The sequence below is a fragment of the Parasteatoda tepidariorum genome, chromosome 6 (genome assembly GCF_982258835.1).
Source record: "Parasteatoda tepidariorum strain Cologne lab strain chromosome 6, Ptep-v5.0, whole genome shotgun sequence".
NCBI classification, from domain to species: Eukaryota; Metazoa; Arthropoda; class Arachnida; order Araneae; family Theridiidae; genus Parasteatoda; species Parasteatoda tepidariorum.
The window spans coordinates 67,646,244-67,661,202 of NC_141760.1; the positions used below are offsets into that span (position 1 = coordinate 67,646,244).

Below are 14,959 nucleotides of genomic sequence, written 5' to 3' on the forward strand. Positions count from 1 at the left end.
AAACATATTTTCAGTTAAATTATCTTTTCCCTTTTGTATTTTTTACTAAATGTGTGGGAATAAAAACCTTGAAATCTAACAACTTTGAACAATTTTGAAATCCTGATTTTTTGGTAAACCGTTGTCATATGAAAAACACTACCAAATGAAAAGTTTAAATACCGTATGCTTTTGGTTTCATTACCAAAATTATGTTTTTTTTCCTTTTACCTATAATGCAATCGCCGTACAGTACGGTAAATTTCATTCATGCATTATTAACTGAAAGCCTGTTCTTCGCAAGGAGTTTAAAAAATTGAGTAATCACTAAACCGGTATTTATCTACATTGTGAAATTAGGCAGAAGAGTGGAGGGCATATACTGATACTATAGATAAAGCTGAAAATGCATTTTTTTATTCATTATTATTTGCTGTCCTTCCTGGTGGCTTTACGTTATTAGATCAGACAAAAGAAGTCTATAGTCCCGACTTGAATGGTTCTAAAATTATAAAGGGAACACGTACCCAGAAAAACTCTCATTTTATCATAATAAATTTAAATAAAATATGATTTGCTTATGTGTTTCTGAATCATTAACTTTACTTCAGCTAATGCATTCTATAAAGAAACTTTATTAAATGCATTCAATTATAGGAGTATTTAATATTAGGCAACTAGAGGACACGAATTCAAAATAAATGGCATTCAAAATGATCTATGCTACAACAGATAGCATAAATCATTTTGCTATCTATGCTATGCAATATGCTATGCGTTGTGTAACTCCATGTTGTATCTCGGACCAATTTTCCTTACTTAAAGAAGGAAATATTTTTCAAAAGAGTTTGTGAGTTTCCTTTCTTAAACTAATTATACCAATCGACAAGAATACTGAGCAGTTTTTACTAAATTACTAAGTTCTTTTAACTATCCTCTGTATATTTTTTCAATTGATCTAAGGAGCAATGAATAACTCATACGAGCTCTTTAATCAGCAATATTTTTGTCATCTGGTGTGCTTTTTTAATGCCCACATAGGGAATGACATTTCGTCATACAGGTATCTAAGAGGCAGATTTGTTAGCCACTCTTTAAGGGGCACCATATTAGGTGGGCTAATGTTGCTCTCACAGTAGGAACAGATAGTACAGAGCATGAAAGAACATCCATGCCTTGTCCTGGATTCGAACCCAGAACCTTTCTGATGCAAGGCCACTTCTCTGTCCCTTACACAAGCCGGTCGGGTTATCATTTGGTGTTATTTGAGAAATTTGAAAGCCATCTTCCATCCTGATTTCAAACACTTACTTTAATTGAAATAGAATTAATGACTGTAAGTAAACTCACCGGTAAATATCTGGAAAAATATTTTTTTTCTAAACTTATTAACAAATTGCAGTTGTTTGTTTACAATAATTAAATAAATGCAGCAATCTTAATTTCAATGTAACATAACTTCTTATCATATTCCCTAATAATGACATATAATATTTATTCAGGCCTTTTTAAGAATGGGATGCAATTTCTTCCTATTTAAATAACTCTAAGATAAGGAGATAAATGTATCAGAAAAGTTTAATTTTTTTTTTTTATATTTAGTGATAAATGTATTCTTGCCTTTTCTAATTTCGGGAAAGTAAGAGTTACCCTTATCCTTTTAATCTCCTACTTCCTCATATTTAAATCTGTGGAAGTAAATTATTTTTTTCCTCAAAGAGGAGATTATAAATAGTAATTCTGTTAATGTTCCGAAAATGAAATGATAAAGATTACGCTAAACAAAATTTAATTAAAACTTTGTTGCATGAGTATATTTGGAGGACAAAATAACAGATTTATTTCACTAATATCCACGGACGGAGATAATGCGAGTAAACTTTGTTTTTGTTTCGTAATATTTAATTTTATTAGTAGCGAGAATATTAAATTAACGTCGAGTATCAATAAAGAAAAAAAGATTCAAAAAGATTAGCGTTAAGAATTAATTTTGTTATTACCTCTGAAAAAAATCCCTGAAGGGTAAAAATATTTCGAAATCATTTGTTAATCACGTAAGATTTGTTGGTACGACTTATAGATTAATTAATTCATAATCCAAACATAATTACGTCATTTCTATGTATTGAGTAAAATTATGAAAATCTGAATACCTTTTCAACTACTGTACGATGTATCTTACAGTAAGATTTAATATTTATGTTTAGGGAAGCGCACTTAATGTATATTTGGAAACAAGGGTAACAACTAATTAAGTAAGATATCATAAACAAAATATCTTTCCTGAATAAATATGTTTTATGATGATTTTGGATTCTTTTTTCCCTCTAGAATGGATAGATAAATCACGGAGATAAGAGTAATATTGAAGCACTGAGTATTGGGTGTTTCTTACTTAATAAATAACAAGAATAGAAATTCTCTACACGCAATTTATGATCAGATTTAACAGATTGCTTAGTAAAAAATAGCTTTCATACATATGTACATAGTTTTTAGAATTATTTTCCCTAAAAATTTTTTTCATATATTAAAATACTGTATTATTATGTTGCCTTTAAAAAGTCACGAATAAAAATATATATTTGGAAAATGCTTGTAAGACAAGTAATATTTGTATTAAAGACTTATGGATTAATTAATTCATAATCCAAATGTAATTACGTCATTTTTATGTATTGGGTAAAATTAAGAAAATACCTAAATACCTTTTCAACTATTGTACGATGTATCTCAAATGTAGATGTAATATTTAGGTTTAGGAAAGTGAACTTAATTTATATTTAGAAACGGGGTAGCAACTAATTAGATTAGGTAATCATAAACAAAACATCTTGCCTGAATAAATATACTTTTCTCATGATATTGGATGTTTTTTTTCTCCGGATATTAGGAGCAAACTAAAATTTTCGTGTGGATTAATTGCGAAGATCATACGAATATTGAACCCTGAATTTTAGGATTTTTCTATTTAATAATAAATAACAAGATTAAAAAATTCTTTGTATGCAATTTAAAAACTAGTTTAACACACTGTTTTATTTAAAAAAGCCTTAATAAAAAACAGATTTAATAAAAAATTTGTTTATATTTTTTTTAATAAATTAAATTAATAATCTACTGACATAATGAAGTTATCAAGCATAAAATTATTATATTCGGATGGAGGAAAACAGGTTTTTCAAATAATAAATTTGGATTATACTTTTTCTCAACAAATATAAATTTATGCCACAGATTTTTGATTTTTAAAATTAAGTAATTTTCTATTTTCTTTGAATATTAAGATAGTATTATTATGGTCACAAAATTTTTTATTGTTCGCGTTCATCATATTTCATAAAGTAGCTATTTTTGACAAAAACAACGAAAATTTTGTTCAGAAATACATAATTATTGTTATAATTTATGTGACAACAATTTGTTTATAATCATACATAGATGAATGGTTATTAAACTGTAGTAGAGAAAAAATTAAACCTTGGAATACAGAATACGCGGAATTAATACGAAGTAATTTTTTTCGTTGACAGGATTTTTATCATAGGCTTTTATCTCTCGTAATTTATTTTTATCTCTCTAGAATTGAAAAACAGATTTTAAGTTTTTAAATATATCAATATACTACAACAGTAGCATATTTTTTGTCAATTCTGTTGCAATATATTGATATATTTACTACAACAGCATTCTATTTCTATAAATTTACCATTGTGTTTATGTCGATATAAATTTTAAAATCAATCTGTCGATTATTTAATTTTATGAATTGAACACCCAAAACAGTGTTGGTGTTTCTAGCAATTTTTTAATGTATATAGAAAATAATATATATTTATTTGTTGCATAATGTTTAAAAGAATCAGTTTTATTGCTGAGAGATATGGAAAGTTTAATTGATTTCAGTGATGTAATTAAACTCTTTTCAGCTTAAAAAGAAATTGCAATTTATTTAACATTCAGGTTTACATGACAAAATAATGTTTTTGATTAATAGATCATTTTATCATTCAATATAATTATTTTTATTTCAGTGAAACCTTTATATGTTCGAATAACAACTCCTCCAAAACCTTTAAAAGCTGGAGATGACTTAAGACTTGACTGTGAGACATCGGGTTCCCGGCCAGCTGCGAAACTTCTTTGGTTGGTGGAGAACAAACTTATTCAAAACAGCAAGCAATCCTTTTTTACCAATAGAAATATTACATATGGCAGCATCAATCTTAGTCCAAAGAACGAAGATAACGGAAAAACAGTGACTTGCAGAGCAGAAAATCCCTCATTAAATCACACTGAAATGCAGGATACCTGGACTCTTAATATGCATTGTACGTATCGCTTTATTGAATTAGATAACAAATTCTTCTGATTACTGAACTAATTAATTAATACGAGTTATGTACATCATTATTTAAAAGTATAAAAACTGATTGCATCACTAGCATTAATTCATGGAATATTTTTTTACAGTTCGCATTTAGTTTATGCTTAAAATAATTTAATTTTTAATCAATTTCGGAAGAAATTAAATTTGTGATATAAGCAAATATTATACGGCTTTTCTTATTATTAAAGCAATCAACGGTCATTTTTTAATTTGAATATAAATGAAAATTTAACGAAATTAAATCATTTATAAATTTGATTTTGGTGTACATTGTAAGTATTTCCCAGAAATTAGCATTGTAAGTATTACCAGGAGAAGAAAAATTAATTTTCAATGACGTACGGATAGTTTTAAAATAATATGCGAAATATTTCTAACCCTTTCAATTTTTAACTTTTTTTTTATAAAGATTTCTCAGATATTTGTAAAATCAAAACGAATAATTTTCTGATAACGTACATAAATGTGTATTAACCAGGATTTGATAAGTGTCATTTAAATCAAAAATTTTTGGCGGTGAAGTTTAGTAGTGTTCTGCACTATTATTTTCTTAAATTTTATCAGTAGATAAAATGCTGTCAAAAATCAATCATGTCGAAATTAAATAAAAATGATAAATAAAGTCTTTTCAGTCTAAAATTTATACTTCATATCAGTAATTTTTAATTTTGTTTTATATATATATATATATATATATATATATATATTTCAAATTCTTTTTAAACTTTTTATTTGGTTTAAAATTTTATCTATTTTAAACTTCAACTATCTTAAGTTATGTTCAAGAAAATGTTCAAAACATTATATTAGGGAACTTTCAAATTTTTAAAAATTTTTTCTCAGTGTTTTGCTATACTCTAAATGTCGTAATGTAAAATCTTCTTTCTTTCTAAATGATCTCGTCTTTCTAAATGATCTTGCTAAATTTTATGAGCTGTTATTGGAAACCAATTGGTATTGAACTTGGGGAGAGACAAAAATAAATACGGAAAGAAAGAAATAGTACTTTTTCCTTTATTTAGAGAAAGAAATTGTTGCACTATTTTAGAAACTTTCTTTCTACATTAACACATATATTTAGAGATATATTTTTCGATCCCCATAGTAGAGTATTTATAGGATAAAGATAATGGCATATATTTTTTAAGAAACATTGACATTTATGTTTATATACATTAAATAAAAAGTGTACTTTAAGTATCTGAAAATAAATTAATTGTGTATTTCTTTCTTACATTCCAGCTTGCCAGATTTCATCCACAATTATTTTCTGAAAGCAAACGTTATACAATAAAACTGTCCTTCTACTTATTCTGACACAGACTATTGTGACACTTCTGACAGACATTCTTAGAACAAAGTAGTCTCCAATGCGATAACACGACCAACATATCGTTTTTTTAAAAAATAAATTCAAAATTTGCTGAATCAACTAATACAATTTACTATTCCCAGAAGTAAACAACATTTTGCTTAACTCTACTCGAATTAATGCAAAAACATCAAGCTCTTAGCAGCCTATCGATTAAATGACAAAGTCAAACGTTAATTTAAATTAAAGATATCTAATTCTGATTTTTCAAATCGCATTTTTAAAATATCTCCATGGCTCTTTTATGTAAATTTTAAATATTGTCATTATATATTCTCCAGAGAACTCATTATAGATTCTCTTTGTTTCTGTAGTTCCTCCAGAAGTTTCTTTGCAACTTGGTGCAAACATAAAATATTCAACAATCAAAGAAGGGAATGATGTGTATTTGGAATGTGTGATCAAAGCCAATCCACCCATTTCAGAACTAATTTGGTTCTTCGAAGGAGTACCTTTTTATGGCAACACGTCGGCGGGAGTAATCATTTCGAATCAATCCTTAGTGTTGCAAAAAGTTCGAAAAGAGCATAGAGGGCGCTACAAGTGTACTGCTTCTAATACTGAAGGCCAAGGACGGAGCTTAGAGCTATTATTAGAAGTGCGCTGTAAGTTCCTTTTGTGTTTTTATGGTAAACCACTCGAGGCGAAAACGGAACTTGGATATGACAAGTTAAACAATAAGAAAAAATAATATTCTCAAAGAGCATCATTTGAGATCACACTATTAAGTTGTATTTTTGTTTCTGCCGAGAAGTATAAATTCTTTGTAATAACTGAAAAGAGTTTTGTTACACGCTAGAACTCACTTTTAACGATCCTACATTTAATGAGATTTCGGATTTAACGATAAAAAGAGTCTTTTTTATATAATGCTATAAATGAGTTCGAAAGGTCACCTTTTGTACCAACGAATGTATTTTAAAATACTGGTAGAACTGTGAGCACCATTCATTTAAAAGGAGTTTATAGTTGAATTATAAATTTTTATAAAGTGTTTTTATTGAAAACAGAAATAAATTTACATCATACGGTGGTGGGCTTATGTAAAATGATGAGCGGGGGCTATGGTGCCCATAATAGATAAGGACTCCTTACAGATAAGGGCAATAAGCAGAAAGATAACTGCATTAGAGAGCACTATTCTAGACAGTATTTTTTTATTATTTCTCGGGTTTAAGGGGAATCTTTGGAAACGTGAAAAATATAAGAAATAATATAAAACAATTCTAAAAACTAAAAAATAAAATATTAGAGTTTTTTTGGTTAAAAAATTATTGCGAAATTGGTTGCTGCATCCTTCATCTTTCTTGTACGTGAGTTTATCGTCATGAAAACAATATAAGCACTTGAAAAACATAGTTTTAGTCCGTTAAAATAGACTGTAGTGACTCAAAGAAAAAGTCTTAACTTTAAAAACTAACATTCATTAATGTTGCTTAAGCATAACTAAATCTTAAATAGTGTGTTTTGTAAGCTATGGAAAATCCAAACATTTAGTGTAATCAATGCTTTTTGTGGAAAACTAAACGGAAAAATATTTTGTAACGTCAAACTATCATTATTGATTGGATAAATATATTTAACATTCTTAATAAACTGAAAGACGTATAAGTAAAGCAGGATGTTTAAATGTCTGTATCTTATACAAATCCGTAATACAGAACTGATTCGCACCAAATTAAATGCAAATACGTTCAAAGACACGGCAGATCTGTCTAATTTGAAACTTTCTCCAACATGCAGTTTGCACACTCTATACCAAAGAAAGATTTTTCCATTGTATTTGATAAATATTTTGCAATATGAGTGATTTTCTAGCTTGCAGCTCTAATCAATAAAAAATTATTTCTCTCACACGTTTTTTTTAATTAATTTTATCTAAGTCTTTCTGAAACTTCTTAGGTTATGTTAGGTTGACAAAAGTAAAATCCTCATTAATAATTTCGCAACGTATGTAAATGGCGTCGCCATTTCAAACTGTATAGGAAACCATGTGTCGCATATATTTATACTTACATTTTTGAAGCATGTTTCTTTAAATTTAATTCGTGGAAAAACTCAACAGGAACTAATGAAATAAAATTGAAGTTATTTGTTAAGCTGTGGGAAAATTCTGGAAAATTTTAAATACCACATTTTAAATGATACTATATGTCAGTGAGCTAAACTTCTAAATTCTTTCTTCTAACTTCTAAATGAGCTAAATTTCTTTCAGTGAGCAAAACTTCTATCTCAGATTATGTTAAATCTAAAAATTTGGTGCCGCTGGAAATCTAAACATAAAATAAAATAAAATAAAATAAAATAAAATAAAATAAAATAAAATAAAATAAAATAAAATAAAATAAAATAAAATAAAATAAAATAAAATAAAATAAAATAAAATAAAATAAAATAAAATAAAATAAAATAAAATAAAATAAAATAAAATATGTCATAGATGTGGACGATGGTCATATTAGCGTACTTTTCGTTTCGGTTGGGGGTAAAAAAAACATTATCGCAGTACCTTTATAATGCTCTCATTACTACAGTACTCTTCACAACAATATAAGTAGACTAGAAGTATTTAATACCACATTTAATTAAGCATTTCGGGCTTCACAAATAGTTCTGTGATTCTTATGACCTTTGAAATCAGAACAGATATTAGTACATTCGCTAAAAATGACTATTAAAATATTTGTGTCACTACTAATTATTTTCGAGAAGTACAATTAGTACGAATAGAAATAAAAAAAAATATATTAGAATAGTAAATTTGTTGAGAGAATGTACATATTCATGTATGTATCATGAACGGTTCGTAAAGAGTACCAATGATGCTTAATTAATTTTGGCAATTCATATTATTGCTGTTATGTTATTTTATATTTTTAATAGGTACTAATTATATTAATATTGGTACCAAAATACCTCAATTGAAACAGGTTTCACATATAAGGGGACATATACAGGACCTAGAGCAATATCATAATGGAAATTGATAGTGAATATAACTAATCTTTATTTTGAAAGGATTAACTTCTTAAAACATGTATTGCTTAAGCTGATGGCATAGCATCTGATGACATAACGTCAGATAACAAAACGTGTTTTGCTTTATTAGGAAGTTATTATAACGATAATGATTTATTTATTTTGGTACTATCAAAATTAAAGGTGAACGTAAATAAAATTCTTTTATTGCTGAAGAAGTATTAAAAATGATAATTAAAATTAGCAAATTAATATTTTTTCTCATTATAGATGCCCCCAGCTGTTCCACTAGCCTGAAAGCTTTATATGGTGTTACAAGGGGAGAAACTGTAAATATTACATGCGAAGTGGACTCCGACCCCGATGATGTAACATTTAACTGGGCACTCAACAACTCCGTAGAGAATGTCGAACTGTACAATTTCACTTCGAAAAAAACTAGAAGTGTGTTAACTTATACTCCTAAAGCAATGCTCGAATTTGGTGCTATTCTCTGTTGGGGAAAAAACTCGGTTGGAGAACAGAAGGAACCATGTGTATCTCGCATCATTCCCGCAGGTAGTAAAATTTATATGAATTCCAACAAAATCTATTTTAGTTTCATTGAATATTTTTCATCCGGTTTTCTTCACATTAAATAAATTGATCCTGTTCATCAGAAAAATAATTTTATGAGTAAATGAATAAATATATAAATAAAAGGTTTTAAAACAGAATCTTTTTAAGTTGATACATTGTTTCTATTGAGATTTCTAGGAATTAAAGCCATGCGAGTAAATGTTTTCGATATGTTTTAGCTTTAAGATTCTTTGCTTCAAGCCGCAAAATTTTTATGAATTCCAACAAAATTTATTTTAGTTTTATTGAATTTTTTTAACATAGTTTCTTCACATTAAATAAATTGATCCTGTTCATCTGAAAAATAATTTTATGAGTAAATGAATAAATATATAAATAAAAGGTTTTGAAACAGAATCTTCTTGAGTTGATACATTACTTCTATTGAGATTTCTAGGAGTTAAAGCCATCATAGTAAATGTTTTTGATATGTTTTTGCTTTAAGATTCTTTGCTTTAAGATTCTTTGCTTCAAGCTGCTTTCTACTAAACAAATATTTAGGTGATAGTTTGAGTTCATATTTTTGTCAGCCATGGTTCTGATGGCTTTCCATTGCCATTTACAGAACTCTTAAAGACTATCAAAAAAATTATTAATGTCACTGGTAGCCGTATTGCAATTCGGTAAACAGTCATGGTCCAACATAAGCAATTTTTATCATCGAAAACTTTTGCTACAGGCATGCCAAGTCATTTTGCTCCATCGAATGCTGCATCATAACTTACACGGTACGTTTAATAAAAATTATTTTTATCACATTCTGGAAGATTAAGGAAGACTATGTGGCAACACACGTGTTAGCTATTTTCCTTATTTCACTGACTCAAAGCATGCTACAAACACTATAAGGTGTGTTTGTTTTAGAGTAAAATCATTGAAACAACTTGCTAACCATAAATATCAACAAATAAGCAATGTGTTTTCAAGCCAGTTTACTACTTTGATGAACGTAAGAATATGAAATGAATAAATGAGTATAAATCTGCATTAGGGTGGCTCAACATATTAGTGAGCCAGTTTTTGGTTTCCTTCTTACGCAGTGACGAGAAAAAAAGATTAGGCTATAAATTGTGAAGAACAACAGTGCAACAAAGCAAGAAGCATGCAATATTTCAGTTAAAATTAAAGTGGTTATAGCAAAGTGGTTATAGTTGCTTTGTTGTGCGTTATTATTATTTTAATTTTCTTGTAAATATATTCTACACGTACATTTCTACATATTCTACTTTTACAAACAACGCAAAAAAGGAAAAAGACAACATATTATATCAACATATATACAACATATTATACAACATATGTACAACATATTATACAACATATTATACAACATATGTACAACATATTATACAACATATTACATCTACTTAGTATACAACATATTATGTCGAACCTATTATTTAACCTTAAGGGATTATTAAAAAATAATTTCATGTAAAAAATGGTACTGCTACTGATTGTTTCAATAAAAAATAATTAAACACAATTAATTTATGAATTATTAAAAAAATCTATTTGTAAAACATAGCAATCATTAATTATAAATAATTTTAATTTTCCAGCTATGTCTTTGTTATGTTTATTATTTTTTTTATTTTTCTTACGACAACTTTTTTTTTTAAAAAATAAAATAATTTCAAAATTTTAAGAAACACAATAACAATCTTTATAATTCGAACCAAAATTACCGAACTGTCCCATTAACCGAAATTACTTACTGTCCCATTCATTTAATTCCAGGCTGTTAAATTTAATTAAAATGTATGAGTTTACTTGATCAAAACACTAGTAAATAAAGAAAAATCTAATTCTACAGATTCAAGACTAAATTTGAAATAAATCTCTAGCATTTTTATGAGCTAAAAACAAAGGAAGTAACTATTTATAGAAACATGTAATTTCGCAAGATGTTCCATTTTAAAAAAATTAAAAATACTATGACGCAACATGTTTAATTAAAAGTTTTAAATTAAAATCCTTAATTGTTCTACTGGATAAACTTATGAGGGCTTAAAGAAATATGAAATAGAGTCAAAAGAATTTTTTTAAGAGCTTAGATTACAAAATAAGGATTACAAAATTTTAAGAATAGTATACCATTAAAATATAGCACATAAAAATTGATTTGACTTATTTTGTGTCTAGCCTATCAAATTGTTTTTATTTATAGGAAGTTGTCGAATAAATTAGTATCGCGTGTTACAAACGAAACAAAACTAAACGAAGCTTAAATATGAAGTTCATATTAATATATTTCATAAAAATTCTGCGGTATTTATCATTTGTTTAGGTTCTGATTAAAAATGTTGAGATAATACCTCTTCATTTTATTTCTTGTCATAGAGTAAAGCAGATTCATATTAGTTGCTACACAGAAATGTATGTATTTGATGAACTAATGTAATAATGCTCGCTTAATATGTTTCACTTGAACATGGTTCGTATTTTAAAATAAAACTTATTATTCTTAGAAAATAATAACATAACGTAACATAACATGACATGACATGACATGACATGACATAGGTTATAATTATATAGTAAATTAATATTAAAACTACCGATATTTCTACATAGCTAGAACGACCATTGCTGTCATTTTGGTAGCAATTTGAAAATGATCATAAGCATTCGATTTTTAATTCAAATGTCAAAATTAGAAAAAATTAGAAAAAGTCAGTTTTAAAAATGTTAACATTCTGCAGTATTTTAATGCTATTTTTTTAAAACAAATTGCCCTTATTTTCGGAAAAATAATAACATTATACAACAGCTACATACCATTGCAGATATTTGCCCATTTGAAATAAAAGTTACTGGCGAAAGTTTGTTAGCATTTTCAAGAAATAGGTTTTAGGATAGACGTACATTTTTGTTAAGTGTTTGCAGGAAAGAACATTGATGGTGTTTATTGCATGTAGTTTTAGAAAAGTTAGGCTGTGAGTGAAAACGGGTACAAGACATAGGTATAGAAAAAACTTACAAAGAACTTTATTGGGAACGAAACATATGTAGATATTAAATATACTTACTTTTTTAGGGAAATTTAGAGTATTATAAACTATGTAAACCCTTCAATAAATATGTATTTTTCTCAAAATGTCGATATTTTTTTTCTTTCTTTCTTAGTTTACATTGATCTATAGTGACCCTAAATTAGAATATTTTTATTGAAAAAAGTGTAAGGGAGCAGTAGCTTTGCTAATTGGTGGGATTCATCCATAAATTAAACATTTTGCGGCCACCATTATTTTTTTCTCTTGTAAAAAGTAAACAAGTATTTAGGAAGTAAAAAGATGTCCGTTGGGACATTTCTTTCCCACAAAGAAACCTGTTCAACAGTTGCATAACAGCATGTTCACCAAGCTACTTCTGTCTTAGGCTTTTACTAGTTACATCAAACTGTTCAAAACATATTTAGCATTAAGTTTTAAAGCCTACCAGAAATTAATCCAAAGTTCGTAGTTTTTTCCTACATGTGCTGAATAAATTTTTGAGTATGTATACGTATTTTTGAACCAAACAATTTTATGCATAGAATTGTATTATTTTTTCCTTCTTTAAAATACGAATAGAGAATTTTTTAACAAGAATTTATACCTTTTTGAATGGTAGATCAAGTAAGTCATTTCGAGTCCAACTGCAAACTCATATCTCGAAGCGATCTGAATATAAACAGTTGGCTATTGCGTTAACATTTCTGAGGGCATCGGAGAGTAACAACGTGAAAAAAAGTGTAAAAAATAACTTGCACAGTAATGATCTAGTCAGGAGCGTGTTCAAATAAAATAAAGGTAAGCAATGTAGCAGAAACAGCATGCCATATCCAAGTAATACACTCAAATCTCTATGACAGTCATTATGACCGCAATGGTCATTCTTGATAAATCGTCATTATATACACTCATTATATATTCTAATAAATGTAAACTTTCATTCTTTTAAAGGCCCCCAAAGGACTTAAAAAGTGACTTTAAAGTCAAGCAAGCTGGTATAAATATTTCGAGACTTATCGCTTCTCAAAGTTGATTTATGGTCACAATAACCACTCCAGTTATTTAAGTATTAAACAAAATTACACTATTAGGTAATTTGGAATGTGATAAATAGTAATTTCGTTCAATTTTGGTGTTAAGTTGATGGTGTTTCGTATGGTGTTAAATTAAACCATATTATTGGGCTTCTAGGATGTGGTTGCACGTATTTATGGATTCAATTTAAACGGAAGATAATTACAATTCTGCCTCTTATCATGCAAATTTGAAACCGTATTATGGTTCTAAGTACAGTTATTGTACAAAACTAAGGCAAACAACGTTAACGAGCACTTTTTGTGCTCTTTAACGTTGTTTGCCTTAGTTTTGTATTTTAGCACAAAGGTCGCCCACTTGTGTACTTACCGTTATTGTAGTTTAACATTTTAATAATATTTCTGATACTAGGTCTGCATTTTGGTATCGTCAACACTGACTTATTGCATGTGAAACAAAACTTTCTATATTTTAACCTATTACAAAAGTGATTATCTGAGAAAAATATAAAATAAAATGTAGAATCAGCTTAGATTCCATATTTTGTATATTTTGATAGGCTAACCATATTCTTATGTTATTTAAGTGTGAATGGTAAATTGTAAAATTGTTTGAAATAATAATTGGATTTTTAAAGACCGAAATTTGAAAGTTCAAATCTAGGCACGTATCAATATTATTTTTCGTTCATAATTGAATTGCTTGATGATGAGCAGATGTGTATGTAATAAATAATTTTCTACTGCGAAAATGTATTTTTTATCGGCGTATAAAAAAGAAAGGCGATGAATAGTATTGTAATCTTAGCAATTCCAAACAAATGTTCACAAATAAATATGCAAAAAAAAATTTTTTTTTGCATTTTTATAGGTCCACCTGATCCAGTTAGAAATTGTGTGGTTGCTAACAGATCACGAACTTGGCTCTTAATTGATTGTGAGGCAGGCTATAATGGCGGTTTACCTCAGAAGTTTCATTTGGATGTTTATAACTCTGAAGAAGATGCTCTTGAAACAAATATCACAACATCGGATTTGCCTTTATTTTTAGTAACTAAACTACCTCCTGGGACACCTTTTGTGCTCATAATATCTGCATCCAATGAAAAAGGAAGGAGCAATACAGTCGCACTTTTAGCAAACACACTTTCGTTTAAAGATAGTGAAGCAGGTACGCATGCATATCATATTATAATTCAAGAATTTTTATCATTGTTGAAGGCGAGATGAAAATATATTTATAACGTTTACATATAACATTAAACGTTTAAGACAAATTCAGTTTTTATTTCTTGATAAATATTTCTTTCTATTTCTTCAACAATAATAATTCTTTTTTACAGCAAATGAATGCATGGAAACTTTTCTCAGAATTTGCATCTCATTGGAAATCTTTGATTTTCTGTAAAGTGATTGTCTATCTAAAAATGATTATTATCTTTGTCAAAGATTAAATACTTTCCCTGATATTCCGGTTTCAAAATATCAGTTATTAAATTCCCTATATACCAACATATTTTTAATTTTAAATTTTATTTTAAATGTCAGTCAGAACCATGACAGTTATTCTTGTTTTTCTAGTCTAACCATG

At 27.8% G+C, this 14,959-nt stretch overlaps 1 protein-coding gene across 1 annotated transcript in view; it reads left to right on the forward strand.

Moving 5' to 3' along the window:
- LOC107442246 (kin of IRRE-like protein 3) overlaps window positions 1-14,959 on the forward strand; it is a 103,660-nt gene that overhangs the window by 75,478 nt on the left and 13,223 nt on the right. Inside the window, exons 5-8 of the mRNA XM_016055761.4 lie at window positions 4,014-4,310; window positions 6,056-6,346; window positions 8,991-9,278; window positions 14,240-14,539. Coding sequence (XP_015911247.2) covers window positions 4,014-4,310; window positions 6,056-6,346; window positions 8,991-9,278; window positions 14,240-14,539 — 1,176 coding nt within the window. The remainder of the gene's footprint in view (window positions 1-4,013; window positions 4,311-6,055; window positions 6,347-8,990; window positions 9,279-14,239; window positions 14,540-14,959) is intronic.